A 22,070-nucleotide genomic window follows, 5' to 3' on the forward strand; every position below is an offset into this window, starting at 1 on the left:
ATTTCGAATTCATTTACCCTACGATATTCTTCCTAATAGATATAATAATGTCTAAAATGCATAACACTCTCAGTTCAATATCTCTAAACGTTTAACGATCATGGAAATGGATTATTTTTAATCTGATATTCGAGTGAAGTTCGTCATCTTCTAAACAGCCGCAAAAGATACATATTTATTGCATGTTTTATTGCAAATATTAATTAAAAATTAAAGATATCATTCATATTTTTAAAAGAAATAAATAAATGAAAAAATTACTTTAATTCAAAAAGAAATGAATTATCACAGTTGATAACTACTTTTTTTATGATATTGTAAATATTAGATGTAGTATAACGACTTTATTAAGATTGTTACTTTCGACTAATTTACTTTTATTTTTATTTTTTAACTCATTTCAATAAAGAGTAACAATGAAAAACTGCCTGACTTTAACAGTTCGTAGAGTGCCTTTTATAAGAAAAATAACGCATATGATCATCTACAAAGGCGCATATCTTCATTTCTACCAATTTTGTTTTCACAGTTTTTATCTATAGGAATATTACTTCTTTTCAAGAGCAAGCAAAGATTTATCAACAATTATCTATTTTATATATCTTGAAATGGGATTATTTTATGAATTAAATAACACGCATAGCAGGGCACAAAAATTTCATATTTGCTAATACAGATTTTTTTTGATTAATTTTCTCATCACAGATGATTAAAAGTTCTTTTAACAACGATCCATTTGATACTATCTACAGAGGGATACTTATTAATATCCCCAAAGCATCGACAAAAACAGTCATTGATTCACTTCTTTTCACAACACAATTTTTTCTGGACCGGTTTCCTTCTCATCAAATGCAACAAGAACTATTTTTATCAATAATTATCCATTTGGCACAGCTGGTATTATGATATTTTTTATGAAAAAAACACATGCAATAGTAGACAAAAGCTGTGCACTTTTTCCCTTGTTTTCTTTTTAAATTTTTTATCTATATGAGTACTAGATTCTTCTCATTGAAGTTTACTAAAACATCTATCCATAATCAATTACTTCATATATTTTATGTTATATTATTTCCTTGAAAATAAATAACTAACACATCGGTCTACAAAAATTATTGACCTTTGCTCGCATCTTTTTTTCTTTCTTTATGATCTCTATGAGTAGCACTTTCTCTTTACGAAAGACTACTCAAAAGTGTATCAATAATCATCCATTTGTTATAGATTCTCCTTATGAAATAATTGACATCGTATCTCAACTGAACGACAGCCATTAACAGCTAATGATTTCCTGTAAACAAGAACAAGTTTATTGAGTTACCGAAAAACCTAGTCTGGAAGAAAACTATCGAAGCGACAACTTCTTTCTTTGAAGAGCAGAAGATACTTCAGAGCAACGTCACGCCGCTATTCGAAAGGGTCATAAAAATGACGAACGCATTTCCTAGGGCGATAGGAAGGAGCAAAATCCCCGAAAAAAATCTACTTCTTTTTTTTATAAGTGTTGACATTTGATTGAAAAAAAGCCTTACGGTAAAGTAAAAAGTCTAACTTTCACCGAAGAGCTATTAGACATAAAAAGATTTTTTTGTATTTTTTTTTACCTGCTTTGAAGTCATGGATAATGGATATGCTCCTTTCTGTTACTTTTGAAAATGTATCGCCATCTTCCTGGTAGACATCATAAAAATCGGTCCGTTCTATACCGGCTATTAAATCGTAGTATATCTGTTAATAAATATAGATGATTAGTAAGATTATTCATTCTTGAAATATATCAAATGCAAAATACATATAATTCGCCATATACACAACAGTCAGTTTTTCACAATTAGAAGACAATCAATCAATTCGCCATTTTTTTAATTTTCAAATGCTATTATTGTTCTGTTTACATATTATTCATTTTATATTTTTGCATTTTAATTTATTATGAGTTCTTTTTGTGTCGTTTTCTTGTGTGTGCGCATAGGGTTTTGAGATATCTTTCTTACTTTTGCATTTTGAACATATGTATTTTTGTTTATGTATTTTTAAAATTATTTCTATATTCTTTTCTCTTTCATGTATACACTCTTTTTTCCTTTTATTGTTGTTTGATACTTGTATTTTTTTTCATGACTATGTTGATTTTTATACCTATCATCTAATTTCACATGCATTCGTACTTCAATTCAGTTTCTAATCTACTCTTGCTATTTCCATTCAATTCGCATTCATCTGAATTCGCATTCGCATTCACCTAGCATCTGAAGTGTTCGAGACACAGGATGATGTAGTAGCATTTTTTTTTTTTTTGCAAACTGTTGTAGATACTAATTAGAGAATTCTTCCACCAGGCAAATATTACTTATAATAGAAAAAAAAATGCTTTTTTGCTCGATTTTAATTTCAGTAAATTACATTTTTAAGAATATTTTTGTATATACTTCGGTAGCAATTTTTGTCTTTATTGAGTAACAGAAATGACTTTAAGGAAGGTAACATGTTTATTTCACTCGTGACCTCATTGGCGTCAAAGAAATTTTGTTGTGGCTCTAAATTTGTAAATTATTCTTGAAGCTGAAGCAGAATATATTTATAATTCAAAGGAAAACTGTCATTAAAAAAACTTCAATGGGATATTCTAGATGTCTTTATGCACTATTTTTGCTTTCAAATGTTAAAAAATTTAAAAGCAGAGTAATCTAAGTGAGTTTCTTAGCTATATTTTCTGCAAGATTCTACTTGGGAACGTAAAAAAAAATTTAAAAAGCTCAAGATTGTGACATTGTCTCAAAACTGTGCTTGAATTCTTCCTGAATTAAAACTATAAATTTTCGTAGCATTATTTTAAATTTTTTCTTCAACTTTAAAGGAAATTTTTATCTCATACAAAAAAATGCTATTTTAATGATTATGAATTTTTCTTCTAGGTAGTTTTAATTTTTATTTAATATATTTCCATGTATTTTTTTACAAAATAGTACCCATTTTGAGCTATATTTTATTTATTATTTTAGTTGAAGGGATTTTAGCACAAAATAACATTCATTTCGGTATTTTTTTTTTTAGGGGAAGGGGGTGATCTTGATCGAACACCAATGAATTTTTAATTTAGCAAAATTAATTTGGTCAGTAAGCTACATTTGATTGTTATACCAAACAAAATAATCTAGAAGTAAAATCAAAAGTGGGGTTTGAAATTAAAATATAGAAACATTCTAAAATACTGCAAAAGTATAACAATGAAAAATGCTTCTAAGATTGAAAAATAAATGAAGAAAAATAATAAGTTTTAGATTTGCTATAAAATTTATGAAAGGAATAATAAAACTTAATGAGTTTGTTTATCATATACATCCCAAGCTTAGTTAGTTCATTGGATAATATTACTAAACTTATAATTTAAAATTATGGCCTTTAGAACCATCATAATTTAAAACAAAAATGACCTGATAACCATAAATATCCTAACTATTCGATGTACTCTTAACTGGATTAATTAGACAACATGTTTCCAAATCAGAAGATATCTTCAATTTAAACAGTAAAAAAATCAAGTTAAGGGATTTATTCTGCAGAAAGAAGCGAATTCGGAAAAACTTTGGGGAGAATATTCTAATAGATTTTTTTTTCTTTTTTGCTTACATTTTCATTCTGTCGAGCTGGCTTACTGTGAAGGCCAGGAGTTCATAACCACGATGCCAATTACTGTTGGTGGTGACCGTAAAAAGAAGATTCTTTGACTATACGCAAGACAGTGAGTCCATATAACATATTGAAATATTTTCTCACCGCATAGCTTTAATTCTCTCAAATATTCTAACTATGGTGTTATTATAACCCATATTAAGATTTAAAATTTAAAACTGTGCAACCCACCTTTATTTTCAAGTATCTTTTACTGTCATATCAGCTTCTCTCTCACCTAACCATCCCTGGGCTATCAATAATAACAACGTTTGTTTGATTTGCTTCCCGTTTAATCCTCTTTTTATTTTGCTTGTTCCAAATTCCAACAAATAAAAAGTCAATTTTAATATGTCACATTAATTTACATGATAATCACATAATGAAACTAGAAATTACTCATCCTGATGATCAAATATTCTAATGGGAAACAATTTTATTGCAATCCTTAAACTTCTTCGTGTAGTTCAAATTTATAAAATTATATTCAAGTGAAGACAAATATTATCTTTCTACTCGAGCTGCGTTAAGCTTACTTCAATATGACTGGTCTCTTTTTAGATCATTTTTTTTTTCTTCTAAGAAGATCCGTTAACATGAAGGGTATTAAATATTTCATTGGTTTAACATTGAATTCATTTTATTTTTATTTGATGTTTCCTACACGGTGAGCTTTCGGAATAACATATCTTTCGCTTTTCTCAAGAAACTTGGGGAAACAAAATCCCTTTTTCGCATTTTTTTTTTTTTTTTTTTTTTTCATTTTCCACCATTCCCAATCTTGCTTTCATGTACCTCCAGAGATACACGTACCATAAGGTGAGAACTGCTAGTTTAGATTAAGAATTATTATATCTTAGGCAGAGAAAAAATTCTACATTATTTATGCGATAAAGAAAAAAATAATGTGCTCAATCGTTAAATTTAGCAGCTGAAAATGTCCTCTTTATTTCCATAAGCAATTTTTTTCAAAATAAAAATATTTGATTTATGAAAATTAGACGACGAATAGCAAGACTGTATACAACGAAGATCGAGAATAAATTTCATTAATAATAAAAATGCCAAGCTTGGAAATTATAAATAATAAAAATTTTGCTACGATGAAATATGGCATTGATGGAGTTACAAACTATTAATATGGTATTTTCGCTGCTTTTAGAAGTTGGAAGGATATTTTTTAAGTTCAAATCAAAACAAGAAAAAATGAAACATTTACATTTTTTTAGACGTAGGATTAGCGTTCCACTTGAAACCCAATTATTCGAAGGTATGCACTGATGTTTTTATAAAAATGGTTCAGTTTCAAATATTCTTACAGCCAATTATTATTTAATTGCTGCGTAGTATTTTCATAAAAATTCCAAATATTTTCCTGCAAAGTTTAGCACCCAAATATTTTCATTTTTAATGCAATATTTTAATCGCATTGCCTTCATTTAATTTCAAAAAAATATTTTGAATTTTTTAAAAATTATTTTAAGTTCAGATTAATTTTTTATTATTCGACATAATAAGTAGATTTTAATCAGAATTCTGTTTTCTTTTCTATATTTTCAATTATTTCTGTATCGATCATTGAGTTATTTTCTTTAATTTAATTCGGCGAAAAAATTCTCCCAATTTCTTTAAGCATATTTTCTTTAATAACAATGCATTTCTAAGGTACCTATGAAAGATTATTCTACTCAAATTTTCAACTAAATACAAAATTAAGAATTCAAAATCAATGATCAATATAAATTTTATATTACCATCAGCTGACTTTAATTTCACAAAAAAATTACTTTTAGTTACTTTTAAAAATATATACTTGAATTAGATTTCTACATTCATCAGTTTTTGACCCTTTCACAAATGAACCATTTTTTAAAATTAAATTCAGATTTATCTTTTTTGCTTCATAAAAAGATTTTCTCTACTTTTGTTTATGAAATCTATTCAGGAGTTGCGTTCTGGAGAACACTATCAAGGCTATCTTAGAGAACATACAATTAAGCAGTGTTTTCTCTATTTCTCTACAAAATGGAAAGCAGTGGAGAACACAAAATGTATCCAGAAGAGCTGAGCCTGAACATAAAATAACAAGTTTCAAAATTAGTGTAGTGTTTATGGTTGGGGAATGCTGTTGAAAATTTTCATCAAAGAAAATGTAATATGAAGACATATTTTCTCTCGAAAATTCAAAATGGTGGAACAAAGACGGTCATTTATGATATACACTATCTACCAATAAGTAATTGGGCACCTATGATAAAAGAGATAAACACAATTTATTCATATTCAATCATTGGTGAGCCTCCACCTGTGGCAATTACAGCCTTAACCCTCCGAGGCATAATTTCCACAAGTGTTTGTCTGATGGACAGTGGTATTTTCTACCACGCGGCTTGGAGAAGATATATAACTTCTTTCGCTGGTTTTGAACGGTTGCTGCAACCCTTAATTCAGCGATCCAAATCGTCTCAGAAGTTTTCAGTAGGATTCAAGTCTGGACTCTGGGTAGGGCAGTCCAGTCGGTTTACCCCATTGCCATCATACCAATCTATGGTAAACCTAGCAAGTGGCATTGTCATCCTGGAAATAGCAATGATCCAACCCATAAAATGCCACCGCTTAGGAAGCCCATTGTTATCTATAATAGTGGGGTAGGAGTAGGAGTTGAACTTACATGGATTGGGATCAAGGGTCTCAGTCTATCCAGACCATCATTCCACCGCCGTCAAATTTAACTGTAGGCACACTGCATTCTGACTCTGGCAAAAGGCGTTCTCCATGCATACGCCAAGCCCAGACTCTGCAATCCGACTGGTAGAGATTGAACATTGATTCATCACTCCAGAGAACTTGTTTCAACTCTTCTACGGTCCTATTTCAACGTGCATTGCAAAATCTCAAATGAGCACTGCGATTGGATTTTGTTATCAAAGGCTTATGGGTGGCTGCAAGGTCGTGGAATCCAAGCAAATGTGCTTCCTTGAGGATTCTATTTATCGAAACAACAGTCCCTGATGCTTGTTGGAAGTCCTGAGGTATGTGGGCCATCGTGTTGATGCAGTTTTACAGAATTATCTCTTAGTTTCGTAGGTCTGCCGGGTCGAAGCACATTTAGATAATTACCACTCCCCTTCCACTTCTTAATAACTAATGCCACTGTCCGATTTTGAAATATTTAACTCGCTAGATATGTCTCTTAAAGATCGGCCATTTCCATGATATCCGACAATTATGGCTTTCTCGAAGTCAGACAGCTTTGAATTCTGTGGCATCTTGCATGGTACTAACGCCTATAATGTGTCCTACACGATATTTAAGAACAAAAGGCATGACTTAGATCAGGACCTTAGATATCTTCATTTGCACGGGCATCCAAATACTTATTGGTAGATAGGGTATCTAGAGCTCATGAGAACATGGAACGATAAGTGGCAAAATCGACAAATAGGCTATTTTTATTTTCCCTATTAATTTTGATACAGAGATAATAATAATGAATGAAACATGAAATGACATTTACAGTTATCAAAATTTTGCAGATGCCAAAGCAAACACAAGCTTAAAAATGTCCTTAAAACATCATATGATAACCTAATTGGACTATTAAAAATGTTAAGTAATAAAATATAAGACAATTTTGGTAAAACAATAAAAGACATTCAAACGATTTTAAAAGTCAGTGTTTAAAGGTAAATTATTGCACATATTGAAAGGTGTTTACTCTATCTAATAAAGCCAAAGACGAAAATTACTTAAGATCGAACAAGTGATAGAAGGGATTTAACAGTGAAAAATGTTTATTATGTAGACAAGAAATAATGATAATTACAAATCGCGTTTAAACCAATTTTGAAGAACTTACTAAAAGTCAAGGAATAATTCTATTATTGTGAAGACAATAACACTCACAAGAAATAATCTGTTGCATTCTTAAGATGTAAAATGTCTAAAAATGTTAAATTATTGACGAAAATTCTAATTGTTATTGCAATAATTGCATTCCTTAGATGATTAAAAATTACATAACTTCGTTAAATCTCTTAAATGAATAATATAAATTTATAATTGTAGAAATTTTAAGCCATAAAATAAGGAGAATAGGCGTGTGCTTATGAAATGCTCTGTAAAAAATATCTATTGCTTTAGAAGTTATGAAAATCTCCTAAATAACTCATGTACACTTAATAAATTCCACATATAACAAATCTAATCCTGAAATAAAGTTTACCTTATACTCAAGATCATACTAATAGAGAGAGAATCTAATATCGATAAGCAGTAAAATCACTTATTACCTTTTCTTTGCTTGAACTTTTCTACCATGAAACTTATTGGACGTTTAAAAATCTTTTTCAATAGAAGAAAAACAAACGATTTAAAGGATTTCATGAAACAATATAAAAGATCTTATTGAAATTTCAGCACTGAAAAATATTGTTGCAAATTCACATCTAGAAATATTTTTAAAAGTGTATTAAAATTTGTGAAAAATTGCACAACTATATATATCAATGAAAAGATATATGTATACATGAATTTAAAGATGGTGCAACAAGTATCTTTGTATAATAATGCTTTAAGAAATAACCATATTAAGAGGATCGGAATTTCACTTAAAATGTTATTAATTAAAACTAATAAATTTTTGAAAAATCACTTTGAAGTACATCTGCAAATCCAAATATGCATCATTCAAAGTATATGTGCGTCAAATTTGGTAAAACTAAATCAAACAATTTGGCTTGTAATGCCCCAATGGACAAATAATTCCACTTTTAGTATTAGTAGAATAATAGTAATAACTGCATTATGAATATTAAATGAAGCCCATTTCTTCATTTGAAAGGTATCATAATAATGAATCATTAAAACGTTTTTGTAATTTAAATTGTTTTGAAAGTTTATAATTAAATTCTATTAAAATTTCTCACTAAATATATATAAATGGATAGAATATTAAGATTTTAAATCACTTAAAAAGGATTTGAATGAGAAATTCGTACAGTTATTTTCCTGAAAATATTGATTTATCAGAAAAAGATAAAATCATTATGTATTTCTTTAATCTCTCATGCGCGGAATTTAATAAGGTGTGGGTGGGACACTGGCGTTGATGCTTTTGAGGACCCCTTAAGAAAAATTGCATATATTTCGATTTAACAGACATTACGTTTTATAATATTTTTAATGCTTTTTGCTCATTTTAATTATTTTGTTTAACAATTGTCTTTTTAATTACCATATCTCATTTTATGAATATTTTTAGATTTAACTGTAACTTTTCCCCCATCATAACATTTGAGGAAAGAGGAAGAATATAAAAAATGTATTTAAAAAAATATTGAGAAGGGGATCTGCTTTAGTATTTGCAATGAGCGCCATTTTATAAAAGTACTCCTCTGTCTATCTTCACGATTTTACGCAGGGTTGAAAGTATCGAACAATATCATGGAGACATGGCACAATATATTGTGCTAACAGGTGATAGATATTTTTAATTTTTCAATCCGGTATTTATCAGGCGCTTTATAAAGCAAATATAAAATTCTTATTTGAGTAGCAGATCACAAACTTAAAACAATGGTTTCATACTTCAAACTTCTACCTGTAAAAACTCCATTCGAAGTTTGATATTAAAAAAGAGAAGAACAACTCCAGTTACAATTTTCTTCTCTTTTCTTCCAAAACAAACTTTTATCTTCAGACAGAAGCAAACATCTTTTTCGTTCTCAAGGAGCTTTGGAACGGCATCTGTCGTAAAGTTGGTGAATCGCACTAAAAGAACTGGCACCAGTACCTCTTGCGCCATACTTTATTTCATGCATCGACTTCGGTTCTATGCTTATTTTCCCTGAACTACTTGACATTCCAGTAAATTCGAGGGAAAGACAGCCATGGTCCTGGCTGGCTTGATAAAACGGTTTCAGCTCTTCCGTAAGTTTTATAAAGTTTTATTTGTGAACAGGACGCATTATTTTATCAGACACTTAAATGGATCGACTCAATGAAATAAAATGATGTGCTTTTTTTCAGTAAACCTCATTCTACGTTGAAAGTATTTTTGTATTTATCCATTGTTCACACAGAAGCCGTCATTGCGATCAGTGTTACTTATGTGCTAGAAGTTCTAGTTTGATTTTTTTCCCTCTCTTTTAACAAGATTCTTCAGATGCTGAAAGTAGAAATAAAGGTATCTATCGCTGTTTTTTTTTTTTTTTTTTTTTTTTGTATTAAATGACTCACTACTTCTAAAAATGTTAGGACATTTTCCACCATGTTATTTTGGTGGCAAGTTAAATAAGTTCTGATTTCGTGACCTTTTCTTTGTTAAAAAAAAGCTTATATAACTGTTATAAAAATTCATTTTCTTGGAGAGGAATGGGGAATTCATAGAATTACTTTATTTATTCACTACTGAAAAAACAGACAATAATTATTTATATTTAAATGTTACTAAAGTGTGATTTTCTATTTGTAAGTTTTTACTTTATTAGAATCTTTCAGATGTTGGAGATAAGAATAAATATATATATTGCCATTTTTATAATGTATTATTCTCAAACTCTAGTTGAAAAAGACAAATGTGTGGATATTTTCATACATCTTATTTTGTTGACAAAATTAAGACATTTTTATTTGACAGTATTTTCTCCCCTAAAAATGCATTTTTAGTTGTTTAAAAAAATATGTGTGTACCTTTTTTTTTCAAGCTTAAAATAATTGTTGCACACTTAAATTAAGTAAATGTAGTTAGCTTCTGTGGTAATAGTAATTTTTGAATTATTGTTCTTAGGTGCTGTGTGTTAGAATGTTGTGTAACGGCTTTGTGGCTGTTACCAACTTCTCGATTGATTGCTTCAAATGTTTAGACAAAATTTCATACATTGTAATTTTTTTTCGTTGAGAATATACAGACGTTTTAGTCGAAGATATTTTTTCGTAATATTTCGTATTCAATTGCTTTTTACAATTTTGTCGATTTCTATTTATTTTATTTATCTATTTATTTCACAAATGCAGTTGTGCTAACTGTTGTTTATGCATATTTATCACTTAAGTGTTCTTATTCAAGTTTGGAAGAGGAGAGTCCCTTTTCCTATTAAAAATTTTCAAATTAGAAAAGCAGAAATGTTGATATCCATCACACTATTATTTTGTTTTTCCATCACACTCTTTTCTTGAGGGAAAAGAAAACATATTTTAAAGTATAAACAAAGTTTTTAAAGTTGTTGCTTTTGCGTGTGTGTGTGTTAATTTACAGTAGTATTTGATTATCTTTTTTTTTTTTTTTTTTTTTTTGTTAATACTGCGTATTAGATTATTATAAAAAAGCGATTTTCTACTTTTTCTTTTCATTTCTAAACATTATATTTATCCTTTGTTCTCTGAGAAGCAATAATTTCGGTTATTGTTAATTATGTGTTGGTTGTTCCAATTCAATGACTTTTCTCTTTTAGAAAGAATCTTCAGAAGGTGAAACCAGAAATAAAATAAGAAAAACATCCTTCGTTTCTTTTATTTTTTCAATTGGTTTGCTCTTTAGCTCCAGAGAATGAAGAAAGAAAAATAGGAAGCCATTTTTTTCGAAGGTACTGTCTTGTTCATAAGAAGAAAACATGACTGTTAATGCTTTTTTTCTTTTTATTTCACCAGTAAGGTGTATCAAATATCACAGGAAAAATTCTACTGTTTTTTCTAAGACTAAATTTTCTGATTGACCAAATGATCCTAAGCCTTATATATGTGCATTGTTTTTATAAATCTTCAGTTCATTCACATTATTCATGTTTTATTCATAATAATGAATTTATCACTCATTGCATATTGCGTTGCTTTCCCTTCTTTCTTTTATTTCCAATTAGAATTCCTGTTTGAGACTACATGACTGATACCTTTCCAACTATTTCATAATTCTGATTCGCAATTAGGTTATGCAAACATCTGTCAACCCTTTTTTCAAATCTTCATGGCACATTCGCCAGAACGTTTGTCCAAAGCTAGCGTTTGTTTGTTTATGGGACTGAACTTATACTAGATCCTTACAAACACAGTTTCTTAATGAATAAGGTCTCTTATTTGCAACCTTCTTGACTCCATCAGGATATTAATTGCATTCTGATTATATGCAATTAAATATTTTATATATTCAATAAAATTTTTAGATTATTACAGATATACAGCAAACTGGATATTTGTAATAATCTAATTAGCCTGTAATAAACGTAGATTTCCTAAATATTCTTCAAGATGATAGGCTTAAGTAAATATGGGAGAAAATTAGTAAAGCCACTGAGTTAAAAATCTTTATTTAAATTCTTTTATACGCAGTTTTTCATAATTTCAATAAAAAATGGAATGGTACAGAGACGCCTTGAGAGTCTACCAAATGAGAAGCGATAACGATAATCATGTCATGTAATATCTGAAATTCCAGGATAATAAATTTTGCTACGTAATTATCCCAAAGTTCTCTTCATTTAGTATGTGTTCTCATAGTTTTTCAAATTTATATGCTTCTGAAAGCACAGTTAAAAATGATGAAATTGCACATAGTCCTTATTTATGATTACTGAACATCTGAATTTTGATTAATTTATATCGATTGGAAATAATCTTATAAAGCAGAATGAATAATTTAATAGGAAACAAAGAATTGTTTTTCATTGTACTGACCTTAGGATACATATTTGAATGATGTTCAACATGTCGCTTAAAGTGTGTAGTAACACTTTTTGGAATTATTTCAGATAATTTTCAAACGAAGTTGGTTCAGAAGCTCAATATTTCATATAATACAGAATAGAATTTTTATATTTCGATAATGTGCATTAGAATAGTAATAATTGCTGTAGGATTCCCATCTCAAGCAGATATCTCAAGAACGATGATGGGAGATCAAAATGTTCGGCACTAGGTCCTTTCAAACATATTCCGTTAGATTATCTGCTAATTGGGTATCATTTATAAATGCAACAAGATTTAAGATCAATTAATTGGATTGACTTCATGGTATCTTAGTAGGGCCTTTGTAGTCTATGTAGTTACTCCGTTTGTCGTCCTAGTTTCCTGTCGTTTTGCCGTGCCTAATTAAGCTATTTTTTTATTTATAAGAACAATTTTTATTTACATTGATACCATACTTGGGGGTGGGGAATTTAAATTTTCCTAAGTAATCTCGTTATCACTTATGCACTAAGATATTATATTTATGATTAACTAACAACTTTTAAGTGGTAGCATAAAAAAGTAATCGATAGAGTGTGATTATTGAGTATCTTATCATAAACAGAGTTCAAATCATCGTATCAAAAGTTGACTATACTTTCAACTGAATAATATTCATACCACAAGAGATAAACATAGTTCCAATCATTGCTCCATTAATTAATACATTTTCAGCTGAATAACACTTATATCACAAATTAAAAGGAAATATGGGTTAAATACCTTTTATCAATCTGTAAATAAGTTCTTTCATTCTATCCAACCCACTCCATTTGTTTGAAATATTGTAATTTAGTTGAATTAACCAATTTCTAATGCTGGTGTTAATAAGGTGAATTTAAACCTTAAGTCCTTAAACCTTATTTCAATAAATCCTTATTGTTTCATACTCTAAATAGCATGCTTCCAAGAATAGTTAAAAAAATTTATATATATATATTCCATTTACACATTCCAGTCATATTAATGTGACCACCGCCTACTTTTAACGTCAAAGTTAAATAATCAATCGCAGAAGGCACATGTTATCAGCAAATTTGGTGGATACATAAAGTATGTTGTAGGCATTTGGAAAACCTTTCAGTTCTTGCAGTCATGTAAAAACAGAGCGTCCAAAAGGGAATGATCATTGACTTTCGTACCAAGGATGGAAGCCTTTCCGAAACATTTAATTTCGTAAACTGCTCGTGGGCCGTCGTGGTAAAAGTATACCGTGAATGGCAAAATGGCACCATCCAAAATCAGCGACGTGGCAAATGTGGTGCACCATGAGCCATAAATGGCAGAGGTGAACGACGGCTGCGGAGAAGCGTTCGGGCGAACAGACGTGCAACCGTTGAGTAACTGGTCGCCCAGATGAACCAAAGAGTTACCAACAGTGTCTCTACAACGACGGTTCAGCGAACGTTGCTGCGTATGGGCCTCCACAGCAGACGCCTGGTTAATGCACCTTTGCTGACTGCTGTTCATCGGCGAAGAAGGTTGGAATTTGCACGCCAGTACGGCAACTAGACTTTCACTGAGTGGAGACAGGTGGCATCTTCCGATGAATCACGTTTTTTTCTATCGAACAGATGGACGTTGGCGTATACGGCGTGAAACGTCCGAAAGCAAACACCCTGCAACAATTGCAAGAAGGGTGCAAGCTGGAAGAGTAAGTGTTGTGATTTGGGGAATGTTTTCGTGGAAATCTCTGGGTACACTCATCATTGTGGAAGGCACGATGGATCAACACATGTATGCATCTATCCTTGCGGACCATGTTCACCCCTACGTGCGAATTGTTTTTTCTCAGGATGATGGCATCTACCAGTAGGACAATGCGACATGTCATAAAGCTCGCAATGTACGTGCGTGGTTCGAAGAGTCACAGAAGGAGTTTACAGTACTCCCTTGGCCAGTAAATTCCCCGGAATTGAACCCAATAGAAAATCTGTGGGACCAACTCGATTGAGTTGACAGTTGGAAGGAGACAATCACGATCATGCGCATGTGCAGGTGTCCTCCATACGTGCACGCGTCCTGTTGTAAGGAAAAGTGTTCAGATCGAGCACTGGAGATGGCACGGTTCAACATCCCAATAAACACCTTCAGAAAACTAATTGACTCTCTTCCTGCATGTCTCCCAGCTGTCCGCTCTGCGAAAGATGGTTATTCTGGATTTTGATTGGTGGTCACATTAATGTGACTGCACCATGTATATACAGGTGGTTATCAAAATAATGGAAACACCTGTGAATAAAAGTGACATTTTTGAATCCGCTTCGTAACCATTAAAATATAATAATAGCCACTATTTTTTATATAAATAGTAATATGTATATTCTTCTTTGAAGTTCTGTTATTCTTAAATTTTTTTTTCCAAAGCTTAAAATATCGGACCTCTCAGATTTTCAAAGTGGCCAAATTGTAGGAGCCCGTAAAGCTGGAGCAAGTGTGATCAAAACATCCCAACTTTTAGGCGTTTATGGAGGTACGGTGTCTAAAGTCATGACAGCATACACACAGCGCGGCAAGGCAAGCTCAGCAAAGCAAAATAGTAGGCGGAAAGAGAAGCACATTGAAAGAGACCGACGGGTATTGAAGCGGATTGTAATGTCTCAAAAGCGAACAATTGCAGCAAAAGTGACCGCAGAGCCCGCATACCCATCTGGTTTCTCCAGTGTAGGTGATTACAGTTAGAAGGCACCTTCATCAACAGAACATTTATGGCGGAACAGCAATTCCCAAGCCACTTGTCACAGATGTTAATGGTAAACGTCGTCTACAGTGGTGTCACACGCACAAAACCTGGTCTATTGATAAGTGGAAGTAAGTAATATAGTCTGACGAATCGTGTTTCACACTTTTCCCTACAACAAGACGGGTGCACGTATGAAGGACACCTGCACAAGCGTATGATCGTGATTGTCTCCTTCCAACTGTCAAGCATGTAGATGGATATACCATGATATGGGGAGTCATGTCTTGGTTTTCTGCTGAATCAATCGCAATCCTGATAGGAAGGATCACTGGGGAGAAGTATAGAGAAATTTTAGCTGACCAAGTCTATCCTATGATTCAAACATTGCTTCCGGCAAGAGATGGAATTTTTCAGGATGGTAATGCACCTATCCATGCAGCGAGACTTGTCCAATCATGGATTGAAGAACACGAGGTGAAGTTAAACATCTCCTTGTCCCGCATAGTCACCCTACCTGAATATAATTGAACCGTTATAGTCTACTTTAGAGCATTCAATACGGAATCGATATCCTCCACCGGCATCTGTCCCAAAACTTTCACAATATCTCCAGGAAGAATGATACAGTATTCCTCTAAACACTATTCAACACTTGTATGAATCGATTTCTAGGCGAATTCAAGCTGTATTATATGGTAAAGGCGATACTACACCATGCTAATAAAGGATTCTTTATAAATCCAAGGTGTTTCCATTATTTTGATAAACGCCTGTATATTCCATTTGCCGGCATCCTGGCATAGGGGTAGCAGATCTTCCCCCAATAAAAAGGAGTTGTGCAAGCGAAGGTGATGCATGTGTAGTTAAGACGTGCTCTTGGCTCTAGTTGGCGTTACTGAAACAAGAGACGCTCTCTCGGCTTAAAATCGCTGACTTTGTCAGCGGGCTTGTCTATGGCAAGTGCCATTAGAAACAACAACAATATATCAGATTCAAATATTCCTGAAATATTTCATTTAAATTCTCTAAATACACAATATGCTATCACATAGTAGTATAAAAAGGATAAACATTTTTAAGATTCACAAATAATTTCACTTACAGTACGATGAGTAACAAGTGGATCAATTCCTTCTGTATCCCTGTAAACAATTAATTCTGAATCGTAGCTAAAATAATCTGGTATCGCAAGGGGTTTCTTGTTGGTCTGGGGTGTGAATCCATCACAATACACATTTTCTGGCGGCTGAAAAAAAGTTTCCAAGTGAGAACAAAACAGAATTACAGACTAGAAAGTTTTTAACATCAATTCAGCAAGTTCATAAATGTATCATATTTAGATAGACGTATAATGTCAAAACTAAAGAAGGGTTCAGGAATCGATGTTACATACAGGTATGCAGAAGCGTTATTAAGTGCAATATTAATGGGAAGTATATAGATATGTCAAAAAATCCTGGGACTAGCTTAGTTGAATATTGTAATTGCTGCTATAATTTATATGATTTTACCCAATACCCATATCGAGGAAAGCACACCGAGTGGTAATGCACTGGCCCCAGAGTTTTCGCCAGTGTTTAAATACCCACTTTCGTGGTCACTTTTCATTTTCGTATTCGAGGATAGTGAACACCCGTTCCCGGAGGTCATTTGAAAAGAATGACTGTCATCAAGAAGGCAAGTACAAAGTTGGAGTCCTAATAGCCATCACCTGCCAGGGTAAAATTCCTCCAGAAAGGAAGATATTCTGTTATTGGAGTGGAGGTAATTTCAACCGTCCAACGTTTACGTACCCATGACGAAAGCGAGAAACAGCCATCATACCAGAAGCGCCTCACCTCCATAATTGAGGTGCCCTTTTGTGTGATTGGATTAGAGAATAAGCTAAACTAATTTTTTATTTAGTTTTATTATTATCTACACAATATATTTTATTTACAGAGGAATTCCAATTTCAATGAAAACAAAGATTTCACTGAAACAAAAATATATATTAATTAATCCATTTGTAAAGATCCTAAGAATTAGCCTTTTTATATAGAATTTCCTTCAACATAAACTCAACATTTTGAAGAATACTACCAATAATTGGAATATAGAAAATAAAATTTTAAAAGGCGCATTTTAGATCTTGCACTATTTCATCTAAAATATTAAATTGCTTTCAAATGCGTTTCTTCAAAATAAATGCATCCTAATTTGAGACCAGATTAAATTGTAATATATTAAAAACGTAAAATCTTCTTCGGCGAGAAATATTCCCTTTGTATCGATATTGCACTCGAGGAGGTTTTATAGATATCAAAGCAACTCAAGATTTCTGATGAATCCTTGAGAAACTTAATGTATTCACCTCCTTAGAATTTATTCTGCCATGTCTTATCCTGTCCCGAAAGAAGCTGAATAAAAATTCCATAATGCTTCCAAGATATGCAAATGAAGTTTAAGACCTGGCAAGCCTTTTAGTGGAAAAAGTTGGTGTTTAATGTCCGACTCCAAGAAACAGTAAATCATTGCTTTTAAAGCTTCACCCACCCCCAAAAAAGTCTGCATGCAAAAATGACTTTTTCTTCATTCCTTACTTAATCTTGTGAATTCTCGGGCATTTATACCGGCTTTACAATAATACGAATTTCTATCATGCATCTAAATTGTTGACAAATAACAGTTGAAAAATCTATAATTTTACAATCATGTTTTATTTTATCTATCTTTCTAGGAGATACATAGATGATTAAATACATAATTGATTTGTATAAACAAATGAGATTTTTAAAAGAAATTATTCGAATTATAACTTAACAAAATGACACGAATATTATTTTTCTATCTTTCTATATATCTTTAATATCTATAAATTTTTGCAACATTTTGAGGGTTTTTTTTTTTTTTATAATTTTAAATAATAAATGGATATCGAATTTCAATAAAACCAAATATTCATAGATTTTCCTACTTCTTTCCTACTCTTTCTCAACCTTTTTTAACCGCCCAAAAAATTATAATCCGGAGGTGCTAAGTTTGGATTATCGGGAGTATGTTCGAGTGTTGTCCAGTGAATTTTTTAAAATCTTCCTTGTGTTGCAGCAATAATGTTAGGTTCATGCGTTTTCCTAGAGAATGTTTGCCAATCGAAATAAAGTTTCCTTTGGATAAATATGTGAAGCCTTTAACCTTTTCCATAAGTTCGCAAAAGTATGCAACGTTATTTATCACTCATGAAAAATTAAAAAAAACGGTACCTAAAAAACGGTAAAAAACGGTAAATTTTAACTCAGTTACAATTATTCTTCGTGAAAATTATGAGTTAAATATTTAACTTTTGCACTCCCATTTCTAAACGTCTTTTGACGCTTAAAATCTGTATGAGTGTCATCACCAGACTAGGCATTTAATCTGTATCAAACAGATTTAAAGATTTAATTACATAAAGATTTAACAATTATTCGCAACTCATTTCAACATATAAAGAATAAAACAAAACAAAACAATTATTTCCACTTTAAATGCTTAGCATGGTTGCTATTACAACAACATATATTAAAATCGTTTGCGGTTATAAAAAAAATTGTTCATTACTAATTTACCTACGTATAAGGAATCTATGATACACTTGATAAATACGTTCACTTCAAATTTTATTTTATTTTAGTAAATGCTGAATATCATGATATTAATCTTTATTTTAATTAATAAACAAAAGTTTGCAAAAGTTTTTCGAATTAGGAAATGAGACGATGAAAGTTGTGCTTCGCAACGTTTACTTTTGAAATTATGATTTTTAAGTTTTCATTTTCTTCAACATTTCTTCTGGATCTAATAACAGAATATCCGTTTCGATTGCACGGGCTGTCTTATCTTGAATTCTTTAACATGCAAGTAGAATGTTTTTAATATGATTTCAACAAATAGAACATTTTCAACAAATTATTTGGCAAGTTACACTCAAAGAATTCAGAATTCAGAATAAGGAGCCAAACGGCTCAAAAGTCTTTTATTGAATTTTCAATTTACTTATATTGTTTAGAAAGGATATAAAACGATGAAAATTTCAAAAGTAACAAGTTCAATAAAAAATCATCTAGTAACCCATAGTTTGCAGAGCCCAGCGGAATATTTTGTTGGAATGTAAATCACAAAACTTTTCCTTCTTCATTTGAATTTATAGCTTAATTCGTTTTGAACGCTTTTATTCAATTTCACTTATTTCGCTTACTTGTTTTAACGCTTCCCTTTCTATGTTCCGAAAACTTAATTATCTGTTGAAAGATAAAGTTTAATTAAATTTTGAATTAATAAGACTGGCGTATTGCGAAATAAATTTCGGAAAAAAATTATTTTAATATTCCATAATGCTTGTAATAATGAATTGTGAAATATATAAAGGCTAAAAAGCCGAATATAATTTTTTAAAATTAAAACTGCTCTTATTTGGGTACAGTAAAATAAAAAAAATATCAAGAAAGGGTCTTAAAGAAATTACAGAACTAGGAAGCGCTGCAAGCAATTCCATAAAGCAATTCAACTACAATGAATGTCATAACATGTAAATTTCCCAATCATACATTTAAAAATTCAGATATATTATAAATATTACCAAGATGTGAATTAGAATATTTCTATTAACTTTAACATTTTGTTCCAACATTTAAATTTTTGAATTAAAAAGAAACATCATTTAGTGCACTCACAAAAGCGTGTTTCTAGAACTTTTTACATTTTTTTTCTTTTGTCTGATTACAGTATAATATTATTACTTTAATGCCATTATTTTAGTCAAGAAATCGTTTTCATGCCATAAGTAATCATCAGAACCAAATATCTAAAAAAACATAAGGAAGAAGCTGATGTCCGTCTGGCATTCATAACATTTAAATTCTTCTAACTCCTAGATTCATACTTTTTTTCAATCTAGTACTCAATCAATGTGGATTGATTTTCAAAAATTTATCAGTAAAATGAAATTTAAATAAAAATGTATTTAATTACCATGAATTCCATATCCGAAGGAGCCCTAGGATCAAAGTTACTAACTAATGCTACCAAGAATTCTGTTTCAATTTGTGCTTCTGCTGAAACTACGTAATAAGCATTATGAAGAAAGGATTTTCGACTGTTGTCCCAAATTTCATCTGCAAACAAAAAAAATTATGCGATTAATTTTGCTGACCATTTAAAACATTTGAAATAAAACAGAACTGAAAAGCTAAAAATCATCTGGAATAATGTAAAAAAAATTGAACCGTTACTAAATCAAGTTCAAAGTGGTCAATTTAAAAAACGTCACTCTTTTCAATTATGGATATTACTGCATTTGAGTCTCCAGAATAAAAATAATTATTTCATAAAAATTTTATCATAACCCGAATTACACTTTATGCTTGAATTATGTTCTCTTAAACTATCTTTTCCTAACAACCACTTTTGAAACTTTTTATAGCAATTTTGAAATACTTATTACCTAAATATAGCGAACTTATAACCACAAATTTAATCACTTAAATTACCTGAATAGGCCTTCTGATTCCAATTTCAGTTTTCAGAGTTTACAATTTAATTTCAGAGAATCTAATCCAATTCTTCTCAAGAAGATTTAATTCAATTCTCAAGAAGATAACTTTTCTACGGAAACATGCATGATAAAGAATAATCGTACATTCAAAGAAACCAAAAAATTGGTCCAATACTTTATTACACCGAAAGGTCCTTTTTGCGAATAAACCTCAGGGTAAGAAAATGTCATACTGCTTTTCTACTCAAGTTCAAGGTAACTGGAGTCTATATCTTATTTCTCAGTGATTATTATCTAGGTCTGTTGCATTTCTTTAACATTTAATTTTTCTATTGTAGCTAAGCGCATACTAGAATTGAATGTTATGGATGTGTATAAAGATGAGAGAAGTGATGTCAAACTTAATTAGACTCTAGAACTATTTTGGGATTGACCTTCTCATTCTGGCTTACAATCAGGTGATGGATACGGCGCTTATGTCGTCAACATTTACAAATTTCTGCTGAACGAAAGTACAGCTGAAAGAAGATGATTTATCAGTTCACCATACAAGGCAAATGTTTTCTGAAATTTGGTTTCAAGACTACAAAATGAAAGCCCAAATTCCGACACAAATCTACTGTGGGACCAAGTTAAAATATAATAAAATCAATCAACTTTTTCAAATTTTTATCCAGAAGACCAAAATAATTTATCTATACTTCCGAAACCATGAGAAGCTCAGTTTAAGCAGTAGGTTTCAATTCTCAGAAACGTTTAAATTTGAGCAATCCTCTCATCTATGCATTTACTTAACAGAAAACCCCGATTTCAGATAAAAGCACTATAAATCTAACTGTTTTAGTATAAATGTTTTTAAGATGAAGAATTCTTGCCACTTTTTGATAATTGTACTAGAATTTCTTCCCTTGTTATCGGCATTTTTCTCTCTATATTTCCCTCGTGACAACTTTCTTCACTCAAAATGAATGTCTTTCCTATTGTTATTATCAGAATACAGTTATTTTAAAATTCTAAAAGGATTTTTTACTTACCTGCAAAAGCGAACGAAGCATTAATGTCAGGATCTTTAAAGCAACCCTCCCATTTCCTAACTAAGACGCTATTTTCATACGTATAACTGGAAAGAGAGAACTCGGAGCTTCTTTTACCATGAACAATATTGTGGAGCTTCTCCAGTATTTTGTTTGGACCAGCATCCTCTGCTTCGAGAACAATACCAGCCTGCTTGACAGTTTTTACTGTACAGTTTGGATATAAATCTAAAAGGGAAACACTCATCAACAAAAAAGTTATTTACTCTGTAAATGATATAGATGCTGGAAATTTACAGAAGTTGAAAATTGGTTTCTGCGGTTGAAATAATATGATGAGTCCTGACCCTTCATCATATGCAAATGGCTAAACAAATCCTTTTAAAATTATTGAACTGAAAACATGAAAGATTTATGACAATTAAAATAACGAACAACTATTAAA

General features: G+C 31.1%; 1 protein-coding gene across 1 annotated transcript in view; it reads right to left on the reverse strand.

The window, feature by feature from the left end:
* Positions 1-22,070, reverse strand: part of LOC129960091 (uncharacterized) — a 244,023-nt gene that overhangs the window by 197,580 nt on the left and 24,373 nt on the right. The window contains exons 4-7 of the mRNA XM_056073199.1: positions 21,626-21,853; positions 20,069-20,211; positions 16,182-16,325; positions 1,608-1,731 (exon numbers count right to left, since the gene is read on the reverse strand). Of these exons, the coding sequence (XP_055929174.1) occupies positions 1,608-1,731; positions 16,182-16,325; positions 20,069-20,211; positions 21,626-21,853 (639 nt within the window). The remainder of the gene's footprint in view (positions 1-1,607; positions 1,732-16,181; positions 16,326-20,068; positions 20,212-21,625; positions 21,854-22,070) is intronic.

Source organism: Argiope bruennichi, chromosome X2, assembly GCF_947563725.1.
Source record: "Argiope bruennichi chromosome X2, qqArgBrue1.1, whole genome shotgun sequence".
Taxonomy (NCBI): Eukaryota; Metazoa; Arthropoda; class Arachnida; order Araneae; family Araneidae; genus Argiope; species Argiope bruennichi.